Raw genomic sequence first — 23,329 nt, 5'->3', positions numbered from 1 at the left:
CAGCGGAGGAAGAGGCCAGACAGTTAATTTTTCAGCCTTTGTCCGTCCCGCAAAAGTTTTTTCTATTTTTTCGAGTCGGATGGTTTGAGTGTTGGAGCCCTGAACTGTGCCTGTGCGCAGTCGCTCACTGGTGAAGGAGGAGAAAAAGCTACCGATGTCTCCTGAGCGGTGTGGAGGTCAGCAAGGAGAAGATGTCTCCGAGCATCCTGCCTGGGCTCACGGGGCAGCGGTCCATCCCTGTGGACCTCCCTCCCCTTTGCCTTCAGGTTGGCGTCATGCCCAGCACATGGATGCCGGAGGTCCTCTCCTGGGGTGGGTCCTCTGCTGCGGAGCCGTGCCATGAGACGGAGCTGATGTCCATCCATCAGGCAGAGGTGAACTCGCCCAAGGTTGTTTGAATTCAGAGCAGTGCTGCTGTGGTCAAAACCTGACGGATGGGGGCAAGCTGGACAGCTTTGCTGCTCAACATGCGTCGCTCTTTGGCTTGTAGGGTTAGCTAAGGTGGTGTAAAGGCCATTAGAAGAAGCCATCAGGGCAGCGTGGTGGAGCTGTGATGGAGTCAGGAGGCTGCAGGACGGGGAGGAGGCTCGGTTGCCGCGGGGAAGGCGGGGGGTGCATCGTTGCAAACGCAAACATAAGGCATGTTGGTCATATAGGAGAGTCCAAAAATGAGCAGAGATACTGGAAAAGCTGCATTGATGCACGGACCACCACTTGTTTTGTTCCTCTTCTGTAAAATGATGTAGTATTGATGCCTACGCTGCAAATGCTGTGGAGGTTGGGGTCACCCCTGCCCCAAGGAGAGAGGGTTGGCATCCAACGCCCCTGCAACGCCAGGCTCTGCGGTGGCAGGTGGGCTCCAGAAAGGCATTTCCCTTTTTTCCCCAGATAATTTTTTTAATTAAATGCCCCAGTTTGGGGAGGGTGATAACCTTTGGTTTATGGAAGGGGTGATGAGCAGTGTGCAGAGATCTGACGGAGATGGGAGCTGGCGGAGGGGTCATCACATCTCCCTTGGAGAGCTCCCAACCTTGGCAGTGTCCTTGTTAAGATGAAGCCACCAAGTCTTTTCCCCAAAGCCCTCTCCATTGATAGGCTGCTTAATTTCCTTCCAGAGCAGGAGTATAAATGCAGCACCTTAATAGAATAAATCAAATAGTATTGAGCTTTTCATTACACCGCCTACAAACTCAAACAGCCGCAGAGGGTTGCCCTTGAAAGACCTCCTAAGGCATCGCAAGTGGCTCTACCACCACCGGCGTCCAAGGGGCCTCCTTCCCCCTGTCCTTCCTGCGTTTGCTCATCGCTGCTCGCTGGCGGTCTCTCCCGCTGTGCCGCCGTATGTTCGGCTTCTGCGGGAATCGGTGCGCAGAGCCGGCAGCTACCTGGTCCAGGAGCAGCCACGGCACAGCTCCCGGCCCCGCCAGGACGCGTGGGATGGTGCTCATGAGTTTCTGGTCCTGCGAGGTCCAAAAGCCCCAGCAGATTTACCCTGTAGTTGCCAAAATAGAGGATTTATTCTGTGTTTGCTTGGATTTGTACAGCTTAACTTACCTCATGAAGGACCCCGAGTCGCTGCTTGCCTTTGCAGTGCAGGGCTTCTTACGGCGATGGAGGGTTGTATGACCCCATGTGTGACACCTTCAGCCCTAGTGAAGCCTGGCTTTTCGGTGGTGGAGTATAAGGAAAAAAAAATTCAGATCTTTATTCATGCAGTTTTATTCTGTAATAATGCTACAGAATAGTGACCTGATTTCAGGATGTTTTAAAAGAGCACTTAGACGAAGAATTAGGTTTCTTTCCTGAACATTACTGTGTTAACCTGCAAAGATGACCCTCAATTTTTAGGTTGAGTTACTTTGGGCAGGGAGGGGGAGAAGGCTATTTCTTGAGCCTTTACTTGAATAATTTTCAGGGGTTTTAGGGATAAGAGCATTTCTGTCTCATCTCGGACTACAAAAATTCCCCAACTTGTTCTTCTACTGCATGGAGGTATCCTCTTTCAGGTCGAACAGAACCATGGAGCAGTTGTGTCCTCCTGACATCTTTTTGTTTGTTTTTTTTTTCCTGAAGTGTGGCCATAATAAGAGGGGCTCCTTCAGGCAAGTTTGTGCTCCTTTGTCACTAGGGCACATCAACCCAAAAAGAAGAGGACCCTTAATTTAAGACGACCCCCCATTTGGAAGTTAACCTACTTGGGGAAGTAATTTTCTTTTTGGGTAAATACAGTAGGTTAATTAAGTGAAGTATATTAAATAATTATTGATTTTGGCTGCTCTGTTGCATAGGATCATTGGGCTGTCAGTGGCTTTCCTTTAATTAAGTTTCCCTGCTGTCTTGTCATATGCTTAGATTTGGCCCTGGATTTATTTTGTGATATACAAGTACAGGTTCTAGCGCAGAGAGGTCCTGGGTCCTCACTGGGACATATGGGAGCCTCTTCAAAATAAATGCCGAGTTTCTTCTTGGGTTTGGGAATGCCAACACATGGTGAGCCTTAAAAGGAGGAACAAAAAAGCCTTGGCTTTGTATTTAGCGATGGTCAGAAAATGGTGAACTGGTGGTCTGGGAAGAGACTTCTCCCACAGCCTGCGACGATGGCGTGAGGTTTTGGGAGGAGGAGAGGAGGAGACGTTGTCCTCAGGCGCTGAGTCAAGAGCCCCTTCTTGTCCCAGCAGCCAAGTGATGTGGTACATTATTAAAGATCATAAAATTACTCCCATAAAACCACAAAGTGAGTAATTGCATGCAATGTGTGGAAGCAAGTCGCGGAGCCGAGGCCCCTTGGCGAGCTTTACCCCAAAGCAGAGGAACCCAGTGCAGAGCCATTAAAGGCTTTTCAGTTGGTTTCTTCTGCCGGGTCCAGGCTCTCACGTTACCCTCGTCCACAGGGTTTTGTGTCCACAGCCCCTGGGGACGGAGCTCACATGGACTTTCATTAGCTTTGAGGAAATATCTAGTCCAAGTCCATGTTACTGAGTCTGCAAAGGATCTGGACATCTCCAGTGCAGGAGTGGAAGGAGCCTTTGGGACCTTCTCCCTTGCTTGGCTTTGTTTTGCCAGGGTAATGTAGGTAAAGTCTTTGGGCATTTTTTTTTTCTGTTTAGGATCCTCCTAAATTGTCTGTTTTGAAGGCATCTTTCTTGACATGCATTGAATCACAGGCAGTATTTCCAGTTTCTGATGAAACTTCTCAGGTCCTTGGAGCTGCTGCCTCCATGCCACCAAGGGAGAGTACCTTTTGCATAACGTGCTCTGCCTTGTTTATGCTGGCATTATTTATTGTATTTTATGTTTTTGAATACTTTGTCATTTCAGCTTTTCCCTCTCCCCATATTGTAATCCAGTATCCTCTTGGAGAAGTCTAACATTTTACCTGGGTGCTGGCAATCTCTGTCCGGTTGGAACCATCTCATTTCCATAAAGCTTATTTCCATTTCTGATAGTGGTGGTGGTTGACAAATGGCTTCAAAGCAGGCTCAGCTCTGGGATCAGCCCAGGTTGCCGAGGGCTTTACCCAGTTGGGCTTTGGAAGCCCCCAAGGATGGAGAAGCACAAGTGCTCTGGGCAACCTGCTCCAGTGCTTGGCTGGCCTCGTGGTGAACAAGATTTTCCTCCTATCCCACCTGAACATCTCTTGCTTCACTTGCACCCATTGCTTCTCATCTTCTCACCATGCATCGCTGTGAAGAGGCTGGCTCCATCACCTCCATACCTTCTTGCTGGCATGGGCAGGCTGCTGTGAAGTGCCCCAAAGCCATCTCTCCAGGCTGAGCAAACCCCTTCCCTTGGCCTCTGGTCTCAGGATCAGTGCTCCAGCCCTGACCATCTTGGTGACCGCCACTGAACTCACTCCAGTTTGTCTTACACTGGGGTCCCAAAACTGGACACAGTATGTGGTGGTCACCTAGATGTGGTGCCCAGGCTGGCCATGCAGATGGAGCAGGTTGATGACAGGAGCCAGTGGCCGCTCTACCCAGTACGGGTTGCCATCAGGAAAGCCAAGAGGGAGAGAGGTCCCAGGGACTCTGGACCCCGGGGATGTCCTGCTGCATTCCCACATCTCATCTGAGCTCCTTCCTTGGTGGCCTGAAGAGCTGCCCAAGGTAGGTGTTCCTGCCAGGAGGGCAGGGTGACAGCACGCCATCACTGCTGCCTTTCTGCCTTGCATGCAGAAATTGAGATAAACTATTAGATTCAGAGAATTCAAGTGTAATTTTTGGTAGCTTTTATGTGCTGAGTCAACACGGAGGTCCTTCAGTGGACCCAAAAGAGAACACTTCATGCAGTGGAAGAACAAGTTGTAGAGTTTTTGCATAGTCAGGGAAGAGATGGAAACCCCATTACTTGGAAAATCATTAAAGCAGAGGCTCAAGAAATAGCCTGAGCTCAAAGCATCCCAGCTTTCAAGGCCAGCGATGTATTATAAACAGAAGTTTAGGTCTAACATTTGAGGTTTGACTGAAGAACAAAAGCAAGCAGCAGAATGGCATCTGAGGAGCGATGTAAGTGGAAATGTCTCCTGGAAATGGAGTAAATGAAAACCGCTTTAAGGGGTTTACATTAATTAAAGGATTTTTTAAATTAATTAATTAAAACCACATTAAGGTTTGTGTCAAATCTAAAATTAGATTGGAATCTCTCCAGGCTACAACTGTCAGCCTGGTGCTGTAGTCTCCTCTTTAAATGCATTGACTTTATCGGAGTTATCCTGATTTTGTTTGCTTCAAGGGAGGTCAGAAAAGGGGAGCTTGGCTTTTGCCTTCGAGCGGTGTTTTGCAGACTCTGGGTTCCTCCGCCATCGTCCCTGAGGTCAGGAAGGACCTTCTCGGCCAGCGGCGCTGTCGCCGGGTGTTTGCAGGTGCTGGGGAGGAAAGCTCTTTCATCATCCCAGATCTCGTGGTTGGATTAACCGTGATGGAGCTGCTCGTGCTACTAGCGGGAGGGATGCACACTGCTTTCATCCCATCTCAGTGGCCAATTTTTCACCATATGTTAGAGGGCTACAGAGAAAGAAAAACAACCAAACCCTTGAGGCCAGATTAGACATCAGCGGGGAGGGGGAATTCCTCCCTGGCTTCGGTAGGTGTGAGGCTGATCCAAGGTAAACAGAGTACAAACAGATCCCGTCCTTTTAATTGTTTAACTTCATTCTTCCAGGAATCCTTTTGAGATCCTAAAGAGGATGAAACCACCTGCTCGTTTTCGGTGGAAATGAGTTTCGGAGCATTTCTGTGCCAGCGCGTTGCCCTTTAATTTAGTTTATTCTTCTTTCTGTTTGGTAATTACCACCCTTCCCTAATGTATTTTTCTGAAGGTGTTACTCTTGTTCTCTGCCTTCACTTGACTTGTTCAACAAACCAAGCTCTCCTAGGATCTTGGTCTCAGTTATGCCTCTCCTTTAGTCAACTCAACAGCTGTTTTCTGTACTTATTCCAACTGAACTTCATTTTTCTTGAGTGAATTGGCCCACACTGTCATGATTTTTCTTACCAGATCTTACCAGTAGCGTTAGGTTGTTGCTGGTACCACCCCTGGTATGCTGGAGGTAACGGTTGCTGTCTCCTCTTGTCACCTCCATTAAGCCATCCTCAACTTTTAGCCAAAGCTCATGTTCTCGGCTGATGAGTGCGTGACCTTCAAGTAGTAGAAAGTGGGAGAAGTTAGCACAGTTTAGCAGAGCAATTGGGTAGTTTTTCTACCATTTGGTCCTCTTTCATGTAAACGGGTCAACCCACCCTCAAGTTGGTGTGTATTTTCTCCCTGAATGACTACCCTACCTCGGGTGCCAGAGGAACACCACTGGTGACCTCTCCTCATCCTGATGAAACACCTTTATTCTCAAAATTGAGTTTCATGGAATCTCTGCTAGATCTCGGTGCTATTCAACATTTTCATAGATGTGGAAGGACATACAAAATCATTGGTAGACCAATACAGGATGGGCATACGGGAGTGCTGGATGGATGGTATCCTGGGAAATGGTGCTTTTCAAGAAGATCTGGAGATCCTGGAAGCGAAGGCAGTTAATGTGAACTTGGGATGTGATGAAAAGCAAGGTGGGCTTCTCTTGGGTGATGTTACATTTACATGGAGTTGGTGGGACAAAACTGGAGCTCAGACATGGTATCCACGCTGGAAGGAGATTGCAAAATCCAGAGAAGGCAGAGAGGAGAGCCACGGAAATGAGCTACGGGCTGGAGAAAACGTCTTGCAGCTTGGAAGGTTGAAGAGCTCTGTTGAGTGTATCCAGGGGAAAAAAAAGGAGTGGGGACATGGTGATGACACTATAAACACTAACAAGAACGGAAAATGCTGGCTACTAAAGAGGTTTTTAAATCCAGCATAACAGAGAATGACTCAAAGCTGAAGCCAGACAAAAACAAATTAGGACTTGGGCCCAGAGTTACAACTGGGAGGATGATTGCTTTGGGAACCAGCTGCCAAGGGAAGTGGTGGGTTGTGTCAAGTTTTGGCCAAACAGAAGTTCAGGGCTCGTGGTGGTGGAAGTGGGTGAATTTTCATGGCTCTGTGATATTCAAGAAGTCAGACTGGCCAATCTGGTGATCTCTACTGGCCTTCATCTCTATAAATCTGAAAATTTTGATTTTGAAAAATGCCTGGAGAGCTGGATCCCCGTCCACGGCACCGAATTCTGCCAGCACAAAGCCAGGGCGAGAGTCCTTCCTTTGCTTCCCAAGCATCCGCCTGGGTCCCCTGCACCAAGCTCCGTCCTGTGCCCTTCCCGGGATTCAAACCTCCCTGTTATCAGAGTAATTAATTGCACCTCGCGCACGAGGGGTGAAGAGTTTGTTGGAGCGGGTTCGGGGAATTTCACGCCCTCCCCTTCTCCGCAGTTCGGTTTCAACGTGAAATGTTAAACGGATTGCATCCCTGCCCACGCTCTCCGCAGACATTTGTGAAGTCTGTCTCTCCGTATCCTCTGGAATCTGTTTTATATCGGGGATTGATTTCAGATACGAACTCCCCCAGGTCAGTACTATAAAAATCTCTGCCTGTGCAGCCACACCAGGGAGCATCCTCTGTATATGTTTATTTTATGGAGCCGTACCACCTACAAAGCATGTCAATAAAATTCTCATCCCTGCTCTGACAGTTTTAATCTAGCTGGCAGCTTAAATATAGACCAAGGGGAAGGGGAGGCTGCTAAGAATTGCACAGACCTCTCCAAACGGTGCCTTTATTTTAACAAGTGAACATTTGGTTATTACATCCTCAAGCTTTTAAACATCTCACACTGTCAAGAACTAATAAATCCTTTAGCACCTCGCCGAAAGAAGAGGATCTGATAGGATGTAACAGGCGTGAGGATCATGCGGAGAGTCATAAACCACCTGTAGAAATCACTCCTCCTCTTGCCTTCTGCTGTGCCGGATTAGCTTTTTTTTTTCCTTTTTTTTTCCTCCTTGGTTCAGTCTCATTTTTAAGAGAGGCAGGGAAAAAATCCCCGCTCTTTAAGGCCCTCCTTACCCTTGGTGAGATGGACAAAACCTATTTTAAGATTCTTCTTTCCCCGGGATGGCACCCCAGCAGGGTTTTGCCTCCTCTGAGCTTGTCCTCTCTCTGCTCTGGATCCCCGTTCGTTTGGTTGATGATCAGAAAGAGGTTCCTCCATCCCGTGAGCTGGCATCCCTTTGGGTGCAGGAGCAGGATGACGGCGGTCCGTCCCACCTCTCTTCTAGCAGCTGCGATGGAGGCATCTCCGCTGAGCTAGTCATCAAATGGCCTGTGCAAGAGAGGGGGTTCAGAGGGAAGCTCACCCCAGCACATCTCTGCAAGTGCCCATCTCAATTATTGACCCATCAGAGCGCCCGGCGGCGCAAGCAATGCCATGCCTAAAAAGCAAGAAGTAACACAATAAACCTCTTTCTTAGGGGAAAAAAAACCCCAAACTTGGAGCCAGCCATGCAAGTCCTTCCGTTTTCATTTCAGATTTTCCCCTGAACAAACTTTTATAGACCTTAATCCTCCTAATGCTCCTGCAAGCAGAGGAAATAAAGGGAGATTTGTACAAGGAGATAATAGCTTTTATTATGCCGAGCGGTATGGTTGGGCAAAGCAAACAAACTTGCTGGGACACGAGCGTGAGAGATGCAGGAGTGGTCTCACTCCCTCTGGGGCCACGTTATTCCCCGGTGCCCAGCTGCCGAGCTCCTCATCTGGCTTCTTCTGCTTCCCCTGAGCCCCACGATTTCATCATGGGGTGTTTGGTGGCACTTAAAGCCTCACCAGAGCCTTGGGTAAAGAGCCAACGACACCATTTGAATGGTTTTAAATGATATTTCTCACCATTCCTTCTGCCCTTGCTATTTAGGAAGTCTGCCTTCCAAGACAGGTTTTCATTAATTAATTAAACCCCCAGTCTCAGCTAACTACCCTTTAAATCATTAAGTCCATGTTACAATGAACGGGGTTGACGAACGCTGCCGTGGTGGATCGTGTTCCCCAGGCTGATGTTTGCCCCGGGTTTGGTGCAACTGCTGTGCTGAGACAGTGAATTATGTGTGTGGACAGTTTCTTATGGGAGCAGGGAGTACTTTGGACCATCCCAAATTTTTTAAATAATGGATACGGTCCTTAAAAAAGTAGTTGCAGGTAGCTGCACCTTGGCCGTAGGTGCAGAACCCCATCGCATGAACCTCTGCGGTGTTTCCTGGGGGGAAGAAAGAGTGGATATTCAGCCTTTTGTACCTTAGTCTCCCCAACACTCGCCTGCTTCGGGATACGGAGCACCCGAGAGCTGTGCCTTCGTGCACCCACTGTGAACATCCAGCATCTGGCGCTGCACCCGCAGTTCTGCAGGTAATGATTGCACTGGAAGAGTTAAAGTTCATTTTGGAGGTGAGGTCCTCCTGAGCAGGCTCTGCACAGATTGACAAGAAAGCAGTCTTCACCTGCGTGGCTTGGTCTGTCTTCTCTGGGTGGCTTCCCGTACCACGTGGCTCCATCTTCTCTAGGGAGCTTCCCATACCATCTGGCTCCATCTTCTCTGGGTGGCTTCCCATACCACATTGCTCCTTATTCTCTGGGTGGCTTCCCATACCACATCGCTCCTTCTTCTCTGGGTGGCTTCCCGTACCATCTGGCTCCATATTCTCTGGGTGGCTTCCCATACCACATCGCTCCTTCTTCTCTGGGTGGCTTCCCATACCAGGAGGCTCCATCTTCTCTAGGGAGCTTCCTATACCATGTGGCTCTGTCTTCTCTGGGTGGCTTCCCATACTATCCGGCTCCACTGGGTGGCTCTTCCCATACCACATCACTCCTTCTTCTCTGGGTGGCTCTTCCCATACCACATCACTCCTTCTTCTCTGGGTAGCTCTTCCCATACCACATCACTCCTTCTTCTCTGGGTGGCTTCTCTAGCTAGCTTCCCATACCACGTGGCTTGCTCCTCCCCATCCCTGTCCCCCCAGGGGCATCTTATGGCCCAGAGCCACACTTGCACCTACTGACCACACTCACATACACGTGTTGCAGCCACCCCTTGGTTCATTTCCACCGCACCACGAAGTCTGCCTTTACCTCCGACAGATCCCTTCGGCGCAACAGAAAAAGCAAGTCGATCCCCTCAATAGCTGCAGATTGACAGCTCTCCCTTTGCAGCCGAGGAGAGACAGATGGGAGGCGCGAGAAAGTCGGGTTTGGAGGAGCGGGGCTGGGGCGGGGAGTGCTGCTCTGCGCATGGGAAGCGTCAGCTCCCCCCTCGCCGCGCTCGAGCTTTGCATTGTCTGCACGCTTTGGCAAGCGTCGCCTTGCCGGTGCCGTTCACATATTTGACGTGCCTGTGCAACTTGAGCATAAAGCTGGTTTAACGGTTGACACGAGTGAATTTTTAATAGTAACTTCTCATGGACTTTAGCATGCAGCGTACCAGGGCTTCAAGATGCTACATTCTGAGAAAAGACAGTCCGTCTAATTCTTTGCAAAATTAATTAAGTCGGATCATTAAAACCATGTTACGATGTATTTTATGCCTGCAGGAGGAGAATGAAGGCTATGCCAGGGCTGAATTAAAGTTGTAGGGGGGAGCTACATGTAGCCCTTTCTCATCTCTGCAGATTTGGCCGGGCACAGTTGACACAGTTTTTGAATGAATTACATTCTTCAGATTCGAGATGAAAGTTTTTTTCTCCCTTTATGCCTTCCCCCAGCAAGATGGAGATGTTCTACCTGCTTGATCGCAGCATCGACTATAAAAAAGTCTCAGCTCCTTACGCCTGTTCTCTCCTGTCAGCATTCAGCGCTCATTAATTTTGCATTCACTCAGCACCGTATAATTTTTCCTGACATTGTTCAGACAACCAGCCTTTTTTACTTAAGACATCTCGACACCATTAATGTTTAACTCTAAAAGGTGTGAAGACAGAAAGAAATACCCTTTTCCTTCTGTTTTAGTGGCAGTGCGCTTTGCTCTGCGCTCTTCGCCATTACACAAGGATTTTATCAGAAGCAGAAAATTAGAGTTTTCCATGTAAACTTCGCCAAAGAAAGTGATGTTTGCGGGTCGGAGCAGGGACCGGTGTCTTGGATCTTAATCTGTACTCCTGGTGCTGTCGTACACTGATGGTGCACGATGCTCTTTGCCTTAGGGCATGGACAGATGTGCTCTTGCAGGTCCATCTGGAGTCCTTCAGGAGAGAACCACCAGTTGGTGAACTACCATGGTGTGTGAAAGCAGCATCGGTTGAAGCTAACCCTTTCGGGTTGTGAGCATTCATGTGGCATGTAACAGCATCTCTGCTCAGAAGATGTCAATGAATTTCTTAATCCACTCCAGCAGGAGCTGCAGAAGTGTGTGTCGTTGTGCATCAGGTTTCTTCAGCTGGAAGATGGGAGTTTTAATGGGGAGTAGTGTCTTAGACTCGTTAAAGGGAAGCACTTGTCTTGTCCATCCTCCCTGAGGTCTTCACTTGGAAGGATGTCACAGGTTGCCATTCAGTTGAGAGCGTGGTGGTTGGTTAGGACGAGGGCAACGCTGGAATATGTTCTTTGCAATTTATAATAAGGGTCAAATGGGTTAAAACAAGGCTGTTGATTTATTTGCATTGTACAGTCCTGAGGAACTTGGTTGTGCCTGTTGCTGAGTAGATACATGTTTAAAAAATAAGAAAAAAGTTTAAAAAAAACCCAACAAAATTCCTGCCCTCAAAATCCTTATCCTCTACATGGGAAAAGAGGGGAAATACCAGTTGGAGGAGCAGCCAAAGCTGGGGAGCAGCCCATAGCCACGTAGAAAGTTAATGTTGCTTGAGCTTGGGATCACCAGGCTGAAGACCTGATCTGGCATTGGTTTGTTGCCCACCAGGAGTGGCCATTTCCCAGGGTTGGTTGTAGATGTGGTGGAGGTGGCTGTAGCCCTCCTGCTGACGGGAACTGCCATCAGTTCCCTGTGGCAAATTCCACTGAAGCGTCGTGGGATGTTATCTTGGGTTTGAAATATCAGTCTTGAAGGGTTTTTTGGGCAAGTGGAAGGATAAGTCAAGCTGCCGGTCTGTTGTCTCTTTTGCTCATGTGGCTTAAAAAGCTACCTTGAAATCACTAATCTCGACATAAATGCAGTGTCCCACCTGCAAACCTGTGCTGGTAGATGAATAAGTCTGCGTGGTTTAGTCCTTTTAGGATTTGATGTTTTCTGCAGTGGTTGGAGAGGTTTGTATCTGCTGGGACTAGCCCTGAGCTTTAGTGAGACTTCCCAGTGCCGCTGTGGGTTGGTAAGGACGGGCGCTTGGGCTGCAGGCGGCACGGCAAATAGCTGCGAGAGCGATAGATGGAGCCGTCGTCCTTGCTGGTACAGCAGCAATGCTTGACTGCTTTTTTTGGCTGCTTTTCCAGCCAAGCCACGAAAGAAGACGCTCGGGTGAGACACGGGAGAGCAGCAGGACATCCCCGCTGTCCTGCCCTCCACCAATCTGCCTCCACCTTTGGCTCTACTGATGCAACTGGAGTGGCCACCACCTTCAGTCCTCAATCCTCACCATGGGCACTAGAGCCCATTTTATACACCCCGAGGGCTTAGTTTCCTCCTTTGGTTGTGTGCCTGGCGAGATGTGTCCTCCTTTGCATGTACGTTGGTGGAGGAAAAGAGAGAGAGCAAAAGATGGTTGACTGCTGGTTGTGGAGGGCTAGGGGATAACAACACCCCCAAAAAACCCCAAAAATAAGACTCTATCTTATAACAGGTATTTAAAATGGATCAGGCGAATCTCCTTTAAAAATGCCTTTTTCTCTGCTTTGGCTGCAAGGGGAGCATGAGGCGAGTAGCTCAGGTGGAAACATCTCCATCACAGATGTCCCATGCTCCGTGAGATGGATCTCACCCCAGTGTCTTGGCGCTCCAGCCTGGCGTTGCGGCACACGGTTGGGGAGCACCCTGGGGCTTGTCACCGATAGACCATCGCGACGGATGGTGTAAAGCAGGCGAGTGCAGGGCTCTGAAGGAGCCATGCTGCTTTCTGAAAGCCAAGATCTGCTCTTCTATTTCTTGCACTGGTATTTTCAAGCTCTGAATCTCACAGATTGTATTTTTCCACAGTTTTTTAAATTCATAGATCAGATAATTTCCTTCCTCCTACTAGAATAAAAAGTTATACAACCTAAGAGCTGCTGATTTCCATACAGTGTTTTAGAGGAATCTGGTATTTGTGGAAGTGAAGAAGGGAGGACTCTGGGCTGGGTTTTCTGCATCTGCCTCCGTGTGAATGAATATGCTGACGTTAAATAGGTGGGCGTTGGGCAAATCTCAGCTTCCACAGCTTGAATTTTGGTTTAGAGTACCTCCAAAGAAGCCATCATTGCTGTGGTCCGAGCGTGTGCCCTATAGGCTACGTAGGATGGTCTTCCTTGGAAGTTGCCTTCATCCCCCAGTTGCGGTTGCATCTTCTTCTACTTGTTGATCCCTAGGGATGGGGAGGAGAATGCTTCGGCTTGCTGGGACTCAAGAGGAGGCTGAAGGTGAGCTCAGGACCACCACCACCAGCAGCAGCCAGAGGTGCTTGGAGGCTTTCCCCCAACATGTCCCTAACCTGACAGATAGCCCTAGACATGTCTGCCTCTTCGGGTGCCATTTAAAAAGCACAAAAGTGTTCCCATTTCTACGGTCCAGATCCCCTTACCTGCTGCTTTCCTATATCAATGCCGTTGTCTTTTTCTCCTCTTGTGGCTTTTTTAAACCAATTTTTTCCTGCCCCACTGGTCGGTGCATTCGGTGCACACCTTCTGCCAAGGAGTTTATTTTTGTGGCAGTTTTTTTTTCCTGTTGGGTTTACTGGACTGATGAACCTCGTAGTAAGCACTAATTAATGGCACAGCTTTCTGTCACGCTCTCGATCCGTGGGTGCACCGAGTCTGTTCCATCTGATTTTAATTAACTAAAAATCAAAGCTCCTCATTTGGGAAATTACAGATGTGGATTTTTTTGCCTCGCTCATCTTTTAAAAAGCAGATAGAGCAGATCCTGGCTGAGATCTGGGGGGTTCAGCCGGCACTGCCCTCGGTGAGGCTGCGGAGCTGTGCCGTGTGGGAGAGGGATGGGGAGCCGTCGTGCCTGGTGCTCCATCATGTTTTCCAGGAATCACGTCAACTTCTCCATCTTGCCCTGCTCTGTCATCCTTGGTACCCAGGATGGTCTGGGAAAGGCTGCAAGTCCTCCTCGGTTGGACTTTTTGCCTTTGAGTGTTGAATTTTTAAGAGAAAAGTCAAAACCCATGGGCTTCTATCATAAGAAATGAAAAATGAACGTTGCCCATAGAAATCTTCAGTTGAAAAAGAGCCCTTGGAGAGCACTGGGCAGCATTTGGGACCCGGCCATCATGCCCGCAACCATGGGGGCCTCTCCATGGGGGCTTCCTCGGGGAGCGGCAGTGAGCTTCTCGCAACTCTAGGCAAAATGCAATATATTACAAAGTTTTGCGCTGGGCGAGTGGAAACAATTGTTCTGATTTTCTGTGTTCATGACGTTTCTCAACAAAATCCTGTTTTGAGTTTTTTATGTCCTAGTTTAGAAGAGCCACGTGCAATATATTATTTTTCAGATATTCCTTTCCCCTTTCTGGGGAAAAAAAAGGCATTTCAGCTGCAAAATTTTAAATGAAGAGCAGAATCAGACATTATTATTTGAATTTAAAAGTGCAGATGTAAGGGATGGAGAGGCAGGAGTGCTTGCCCTGGGTGCTATGGATGGAGCTCCGTGCGGTGGAGCTAGCGGGGCTGGGGCTGACTTCCTGAGATGCAGCAGATGGACATCAACGCTGGACATCTTCCCTCCTCTACCTTCACCCCCTTCACCCCCATTTTTCTTCCCCTCCCACCTTCTGCTTTGGAGTGGCTCTGGGAGATGTCCCCTAAGCCACCGACCCCCCTTCCCTGCGGTCCTGCCGTCACTATTGGCACATCCTTGCTTTTCCAGCCCCTTGGAGTGCAGGTGCTCTCCTGGCCACAGGGGCTTGTCATATTTTGGGTAAAACATGGCATGTTTTGGGTAAAACGCGATGAGTTAAGGCCTTTTTGGGGACTCTTCCCATCCTGTCCTCGAGCGCCGTGGTCGTGGCTCCCACCCTGCATGGCCTTGGCATTGCTCCGGGGACGATCTCAGCTGGAGGAGGTCACAGCTCCTCTCCAACACTTGTCTTTTCCCTGCCTTGGGTGCCTGATTTTCTCCAGGTACGGGGTGTCAGGTACAGAGGTCTGGAAGGGGAGAGAGGCAAGTGCAGGACCCTGGGGATGGTTTTACTGTGCCCTGTGCCACCAAAAATGGTGGTAGAGAAAGAATAGAAGACCTACCAAAGGGATGGAGGCAACTAAGGCGAACTAGGGAGGTTGGGGAAATAAAAAATAATAATGCAAAGAGGGCAGAGAGATAAAGAAAGGGAAAACACCAGTGACCCTACACCTCTGTGGGCAGGGGGGTGGTGGCACCCACTTGCCAAAGCCACGTCCTTCAGCTTTGCTCCATGCGACATGGTTTTGAGGCAGAGGGTCTGAGCCAGTTTTAGGGGGTTACGTATTGCACTGTCTCTTTTGGGGGAGCAGAAATAACATCCCAGGTGAGCCGTTTGCCTTTCCCATGTATGCTTTTGGCTTTGGGCTTTTATTAACAAAACCAAGGACTTTGTGCATTGATGTTTTCTAAAATCAGAGGGAAAATGATCCGAACGGGTCGGCTGCCCATCCGCATGCCTCGACTTGCCGGCATCCCCCCCACCTAGGCTGCACCCCATCGTTTCAGCACCTTGCCACCCCACCGTCACCCCTCGCCTTGCCACAGGTGTTGCTTTTTCCTCCGCTCTCCTCCCACCCCTTTTTTTGCCCCCCAGCATTGCTCCATGCCTTCCTTCCACTGTGCTGAGCCTGAGAGGAGCTGCACGCCGAGAGCAGCCTGGCCGGCAGCCCCGGACGCGGCTGGGTACCACCGGCCGGGGGGACGGGGAGAGCAGCTCTCGGTGATGCAAAATCTGTTCCCATTGCCTTGTGCTGCTGGCCATCGCTTGTCGCATCAGGGCATCCGAGCGTAGCATTCCTCTTCCAGTCCCGGTCTGCTTTAGCAGCATCCTCCATCCCTTGTCAGCCTTGCATCTTCCCCATCCCTTCTTCTAATCCTGCGAAGAATCAGCGGCTTCTAGCCAGGAGGCTCGTGTGGCTGCGAAATCACGGGGCTGAGCTGGAAATGTCACCTCTGCCCGTGCCAAGCTTGGCTGCGTGGGGTTGGCACGGGACAAGATTGTTTTCGGAGTGACTGTGGTGTTCGCTGGCATCGCAGTGGGCATCAGGTCCTGCACCCGCCGCAGTATCGATGGTGTTGGGTGACCTGGTTATAACACACTTATCTCACGGTTCAAGTCCACTGACCTGATATTTTTGGAGTGCCGAGGACCCTCCGGCTCCTATAGACTCCGGAGGCACCCAGACATCTCCCTGGATGTCAGAAAATTGGGGTGTGTTTTGAGGAACGCATTTAAAACAGCTCCTCTCTCTGCTGCAAGAAAAAAACGCTGCTTTAATCATGTTTGCAGCAATTAGGTTCCAATCGGGGCCGTCGGCGTGCCTGGCTTTTATTGTGAGATGGGGATTTACGGTGCCTGAGGCTGCCAAAGCCCCTGCAGCTGGATCCCGACAGCTTCAAAGGGCAGCAGCGCTGGGGCTCATGTTGCTCCCGTTGGTTTATTTTCATGTGGATCTGTCTGTCCGGCTTTATAATGAGATTATAAGCTTGGGGAACCGGGAATTTGCTCGGTGTTTGGCTGTGTCGAGCAGAGGGGATGCCTGCCCCACGACCGATGCTCCCCGAGAGCATCAGCCTGTCACCGGCATAGCAGAGCCACCGCTGCAATTAATGCTGGAAAAAAAGTAAATTGAGATTAATGGGTTGAGGTGCAAACCAGCGGTTTGCTCGTAATGTGTTCCTTGGATGCTCGGGATGGAAAAGCTAAAGAGCTGCGTTTAAGCACAGTAACTGAAGTGCTTAGCCGGGATGCGCTGAGGCTTGGAAGGAGTTGTGCATCGCTGGGATGTGCCGCCCCGGAGAAGGTGAGCAGGAGCTTTAAGGGATCCGTCTGCTCCCAGATCCCGGTGCTGCAAAGGTGGGAAGGAGAAGGACTCGCACATGAGGGAGATGGTGTCGGTGGATCGTTCTGCTGGTTAATCCTCCTGAATAATGGGCTTGGAGCTGGCAGATGAAACTATTTTGCTAAAGCAGGAGGAGGATCCCGCAGCCAATTAAAGGATTAGAGCTGAAAGCCAGTGCATTGCCTCTGAGTGCATCAATTTATTAAGAGTAGGGAAATAAAAAGCCGTTTCTCATGCTGTGAGAACGCCAGCTCCCACGGGTTTGGGTGCATGGGAAACTCTTCCATCCCTGGAAGGGATTTGGGTGTCTTCCTTGGGAGGGTGCTGCTCCTTCATGATTTAACCGCGCAGCAGTGCTGGGTGGGAGGCAGCCATCGCTGCTCGGAGGCGGTTCGGGTGGGATGAACTCTGGTTTCTGCTTGAAACAGGGGAAACTGAGGCCCATGGGGATGAGGTGAGCTGCCCAAGGGGATCCGTAGCAGGACGCAGGGGTCAGGTATTTTAGGGTTGAAGTCAGACTGTTGCTTGAGCATCCAAAACCTGTGCGTGTGTGCTCGAAATGGGGCGTGCGTAGCCTGTTGTTTTCGGGGCTGTGCCAGCAGAGATGAAGACGCGACCTTATTCGGTTGATTTATTTTCTAAAGAGAAAAGAGCCACTGGGTGAGAGGGAAAGCAGAGGCAGAGAGAAATCACTGGGGGAAGCTGCCGGCCACCTCTGCAAGAGCAAGCGTTGAGCAAATGCTCTTCCAAGCTCGCTCCTCTCGGAGCTGCTTTAGGAGCAATGCACAGGATGAAGGACAAAGTCAGGAAAGAGAAACACCCAAAGTGAGCTTGAAGACGGATAAATTCCTGGGAGGACGCAGGGGTGAAGAGTTTCAAGTGACACACCTGTACGTTTTGCAAATGCGGTTTGATGCTGAGTAATAAACCTTGCATCCGATGTGCTGCAAAACAGCCAATGCAATCTAGCTTTCGCTTACAGACAGGTCAGGGGACCGGCTTCCTTGGTGCTGGGATGATCAGCAATGAAGACCAGGGTCAAGAGAGATGAGCAGTAAACCTCCAGCAGTCCTAGAAACCTCTTGGCTTGCACCTTTGGCTGCGCTTGATGGATATTTATCCCAAGAAAACATCTCTTGCCCTCTGGGAGTGGACTGACATAGGCTGGGCAGAGCTCTTTCATCAGCCTGCTGCGTTGATACACATATACATTTGATTGATAAACATGTATTTATTGATGCACGTGAGGGTTTCCAGGTCCTACCCAAGGCTCTGTGGGTTGAGGAGCCTTTTCCCTTGTCCTGCTGTGCAATAAAGTTCACAACTTGCTGCCATCGCTCTTAGAACCAGTTCGGGCAATTTTCTTCCTCCAGCTCCCAGCACCGCCCACGTGTTTGGTCCTCGGGATTTTTCTGAGCATCCCTTTGGTTTCCCGGCAAACCCTGGGATGTTATTCCTGCGGTGCGGGGAAGCGCAGCCTGCAAGGATGGGGCTGCATCCCCCCGGACCACGCACATTGTCCACAGATCACCGGCTGCATCCTGGCCCCAGCATCTTTCTTTATACTAACAATTAACAGTTATACAGAAAGAGCACGGCTTAATTTTCAGTCACTAGGCTGAATTTGTCATTCTGGTACCTGGGAAAACCTTGTAAATGGTGTAAAATTAATAGAGGACCAAGTTTCAAGTCATTTTAGGCTAGCCACAGAGAGGTTTTTTTCATTTTTAATCAAAACCTGCATCAAAGCCGCCCGTGTGAGCCTGGAGCGAGGATGCTTCAGGACTCCTGCGCTGTTTCATGTAGTGCACGACTGATAATTTCCTTTGCCAGTGCCAAAGGGTACCGACGTGCTGTGGGTAATACCCTGCCCCTCCGGCTGTCCCCAGGAGCTGGTGTTTTCGCATTTCAGAGCAAAACATCGCTGAGGCAAAAAACACCTGCAATCTGAGACATCCCTGCTTTCCCCTTGCTAAGTGATGCCCGATCAATGAAGCAGGTATCCTCTCCGTCAAGATTTAGCTCCCACTTGCCTCTTTCTGCTCTTATTCCGCCCAAACCGTGTGATTAAACAGTAATTAATCTCCTTTTTGCTAATACATCTATAGTCCCAGACGTGCCGGACTGGGGCTTGCACTGCCAGCCTCCCGAGTCGCCCCCAGCCATGAGGAGACTGCATCCTGTGGAGACGGAGATGCTGCTCTCCCCATCCTTCCCGGATTGCATCCAGGGAAGCCAAGGGACTTTCCCAGCTCTCCCAGGGGAAAACAGTCATGGATATGGAGGAGCAAAGCAGAACAGCCCTGAAACACCAGCGGCATCGTGGCTCACTTGCCCGCGATCGCTGGCTTTATCACATCCCACTTGCCACCCGCCTTTCGCGGCTGGATTTATCCTGAATTCCGCAGAGTAGCTGCACGATGTGGCTAGCACCTTTCGGGGGAGTGCGAGATAAATAACAGGGCCTTCTCTCCGGGTTTTTTGGGTCGTTTTTTTTCCCAAAGGGATTATTCAGCAATACAGCGTGAGAGTTTCTGGCAGGGCTGGGGCTGGGCTCCTCCAGCAGCATCGCCCGCTCCGTGTTGGATGCTCTCCTCCCGTCCCCAGCCCCGCTGGCTCCCGGCTACCGGCATCTGGGACGCTCCCTGCACATCAGTGGTAGGAGCTGCTTTTTCTTCTCCGGCTGGATTCCTTTGGCACAGCCCGTTCTCCGTGAATTCCTCTCGGCAGTTATTTCTTAAAGTGTTGTCCGAAAAGTTCCAGATCAAATACTGTAACTTGCTCTAAACTGGATATAGCGTTTCCTTTTCAAAATGTTGATTTTGGATGCCTCTTTCTGCAGGCTTCTGCTTAAGACGTTCCTTCCTGCTAGCAGTAGGTTGTCATCTAATTAGTGCCTTTATTTTATAATAATTAATAAATAATTAGAAATGACATTATATCTTCACAGGACTGAACGATGAAATGAAAATGCTGGAGTCTTTTGGTGCACATCATTCATTGTCTGTATGACAAGCGGTCAATATTTTGTTTATTATTGGTAATAATTCAGTAGTAAAATGATGGTTCTTTTGGCTGAAACGTCCCTTTTCCTTTGCTACAGAGAAAGCAGCTGATGATGAAGTCCAGAAGTCCGACATCTCGTCCAGCAGCCAAGGGGTGATTGAGAAGGAGTCTCTGGGACCTCTTCTTCTGGAGGTAGGTGCTAAAGCATTGTTGCTGATGCTGCCGGGCTCCCGCTACTGCCCAAGGCAAAGCAGTGCACCAGGAAAGTGAAATACAGAGGAGGAAGGCAACGGGGACGTAGTTGGGATGCTCTAAGCCCAACCATGTCCCTGGCCTAAGTTACAGGTAAACTGATCTTAGTCCGTCGCTTCAGCAACTGGTTTGGAAAGCGAATCTTAACCAAGCTTGATGGAGCTTGGACTTGGTTAAGTCGAAGCTGTTCTGGGTAGCTTCTTAGTATCAGCATTAAAATACTGAGTTGCTTCTAAGTGTGGATTAAATTGAGCCCCTGTCCTCATTTGGAGGTGAGTTAGGTAGTGTGGCTGGATGGTTTTCAAGGTATTTGAATCCTCCTGTTCTCTGAAAAATAGGGAGGAACGAGGAGGGCGCTCCGCGTTTCTGTTGGTATCAGTAAATCAGAAATAATCGTATCTCAGGAGGAAGGTCAGAGTTGGATCTGAGGGGACCATCTTGTATGGAGAAGGTTATTATATGAGGGTTATTATATTATATCACAGGCCCCAGAGATAAACTTCAAATCCTAAATCATTCAGCTGGTAATTTCACAGGGGGTGGCTGGGGTTGGGGCTGGGGGGTTCCTCCCTGGGGACAGCCAGCACCATCCCACAGCCGCCTTCTTGCATTGAAACCGCCTGATAAAATTACGCATTCAAAGTCCAAAAGGAAGCAACATCCTCATCTGATTCGTTTAATTAACTGTAAGAGCATAATTGTTGACATGACACAGTCCAGCGATTTACTTGGAGGTTTCTGTTGGGAGCCCAATAGCTGGGAGGTGAAATGTGGCACCATTTTTGAGACAGAAAGCCAGCCTGGGTTTCAGGATCCCTGGGGAGAGAGGCTCTCGCCAGCCACGTTTTTGGCCTCTTCTGTATCTCCGAAAGACGCTCAGAGGCCATGGGGAGCCCTCCTGCACTGCGATGCATGCTTTTCCAGACCTGCTTAATCCCTCCCCGTACCACACTGGTCTCCCCTGAGCCCTGGACTGAAGGTGTCAAAATTAATAAAACTCTGCAAGAGGTGACTCTGCAGATGGAGGAGTTAATGCAAAAGGGATGGGATGCATCAAATGAAGGGTCTGACTTGTGGAAAGGATGGAAAATGGCTGCTGGAAGCATGTGGATGGAGTTAATGGGGAGTTGGCATCTTGGCTAAAGAGGTGCTCAGTCTAACAGAGGCAAAAACGCAGAAGGGGCTTAGAAATTAGGCTGGGAATGGCACGTGGGTTTTGAGGAGCGTGTTGGGTGCTAGAAACAGGCAGGGGAATATAAAGTGATGTGGGAGAAGAAGGCAGATCCTCAACAAAACCCCAGTATTTGGGTTATATTCGTGAAGGCATCCTACAAGAGCAATGGCAGAGCAAAGAAAACCGTGAGAGAGAGCAGCATCCTTACATCCGCAGTAAATCCATGTATTTCACTGTGTGGTGTTGGGAAGGTGCCTTTACATTGCTTAAATGATGAATGTGGGGCCAGCCGGCTCACCAGAGCATCATTCAGCCAGAGGTGATCCCCTCGTGTTCATGTCCGTGTCCACACGTGGGAATAGGTGGCTCGCTGCGGCTGGGAGCCCTGGAGGTGGCCAGTGCCTTGGGTGATGGGGAGCAGAGTGCCTCAGGGCAAAGCGGGGACAGCAGCACATTGGTAATAGAAATAGCCCTGGAGAAAACCTGAGGTCATTATATAAAAAGGAAATTAATTAAATCAGCTAGCTCATGACTAAAAATCACCCTCGATGCTTGGGGTAGGTATTGATGCATCCTTTCTGTGCGAAGGAACGCAGAGGTGTGTTACTGCTCAGTCGATGCCGCTTTGTAAACAACCTACCCTGTATTATTTGATTTAAAATCCATGTTTAGATTGCAGTTATTATCTATACAGGCTGAGGAATAATTTCCTAATTGGCCTCCTCGCATGTGAAGTCCATGCGCTTGAGATGCTGACCCCGACCCGTGCCCGTGCTACGGAGCATCCGTGGCTGCGTGAAGCACTTTGAGGATGCTAAGCCCTTACCATGCTGAGTTTATTTGCCATGTGGATTGACCGTGAGAAGCATTTAGTGGTTTCGCTGGTCCCCAAGCAATCCACAGCCTCCCGTGCCTAAAAACATTCCCCAAATGACTTACAGCTTCTTCTGGGTGCCCTGGGCTCAGGCGGGGTTTTCAAACCTGGAAGGGTGGAGATAAAAAGGGCTATTAAAAAGCATCTCGTTCATTTTTAGGAAGGCTTATTGCCTCTTGACCTGTTGTTTGGGCTTGACTTCCGAAAGCAATTGTGCTGATCAAGTAATTTAATATTTAAACCATGGATAAATGCCCAGTGTTGCTGCTGGAGGAATGGGGGCTATAGGGGAGGCGTGCAAGCTGGGTCCCTGCCGGCTGCTGCCTCGGAGCTCCCCTGCCCCTTCCCTGCTCCCCCGGCCCCCCAGAATCGGCATCGCCTGGGGAGAAGGATCCAGGTGGGTTTACCATCCAGCCTGGGTCTGTTTTTTGGGCACCCGAAGTGCAAAGGCTGGTTGTCTTGGAAACAGCTGGGAATAAGGAAAATTGCAGCTGATCTGCCAGAACCATTTTGACAAAAGATTCCTTTCTTTTTTTTTTTTCTTTTTTTTAAATGCTTCCTGCTTCTTGTACTTAATGTTGCTCTACAGCAAAACCTGATTTTTAGAAACTGGATTAAATAAAGCGTGGACACCCTCCATCAGAATAACTCTCTGCTGGCATGGGCAAGCAGGAGGATGGGGAGGACATGGCGATGCCACGGGTACCAATTTTTGGGCATCACGAGTTTCTCCTGTCCCTGCACTCTGGGATATGGCCGGATCTAGTTGCAGGATCACGGTCCACCAGAGCTTGCTGTGGATGAGCAGGAAAGGTAGGAATTAGACTCCAGGAAAACCAAATCCTGCCTGGATGAAACATTTTAGGTGATGCATGCTTGGAAGACCGTAAATCAGCAATCAGCCTTGTCAAGGGCTTCTTACAAAAGCACTGGGCTCCGCAGCTCTGAGCTTATTTCGTAGCACCAGGAAGCGTAACCCCCCATACCACGGCAGTGAATTAAAAACCTTGATGGTGTCCTCGTCAAAATAAGGAGAAGATCTCACCGTGATTGGGTCTGGGTCACGCTTGTGCTCCTCCGTTGGATTGCAGGGCTGAATTTGCCACTTGCATTCTAAATGCATGAAAAAAACCCTGTTATTCTGCAAGATGCAAAGGCTCTGTCATTCTTGGGCTGTAAGGCCAACCGTGTCCTGGGCTGCATCACCAGCAGCGTGGCCAGCAGGTCGAGGGGGGGATTCTGCCCCTCTGCTCTGCTCTGGGGAGACCCCCCCTGCTGTGCTGCGTCCAGCTCGGGGGTCCTCAGCACAGGACAGACATGGACCTGCTGGAGCGGGTACAGAGGAGGCCACCAAAATGATCGGGGGATGGAACAACTCTGCCATGAGGACAGGCTGAGAGACTTGGGGTTGTTCCGCCTGGCGAAACGGCGGGTCCGTG

At 49.7% G+C, this 23,329-nt stretch overlaps 1 protein-coding gene across 1 annotated transcript in view; it reads left to right on the top strand.

Annotated features, from left to right (window-relative positions):
• The window catches only part of NCOA1 (nuclear receptor coactivator 1), a gene marked incomplete at its 3' end in the record, with an annotated part of 62,235 nt that overhangs the window by 7,053 nt on the left and 31,853 nt on the right, over positions 1-23,329 (top strand). Inside the window, exon 3 of the mRNA XM_009577868.1 lies at positions 19,688-19,782. Coding sequence (XP_009576163.1) covers positions 19,688-19,782 — 95 coding nt within the window. The remainder of the gene's footprint in view (positions 1-19,687; positions 19,783-23,329) is intronic.

The sequence above is a fragment of the Fulmarus glacialis genome, unplaced genomic scaffold, assembly GCF_000690835.1.
Source record: "Fulmarus glacialis isolate BGI_N327 unplaced genomic scaffold, ASM69083v1 scaffold9975, whole genome shotgun sequence".
Taxonomy (NCBI): Eukaryota; Metazoa; Chordata; class Aves; order Procellariiformes; family Procellariidae; genus Fulmarus; species Fulmarus glacialis.
This window is presented reverse-complemented; position numbering and strand designations above follow the sequence as displayed.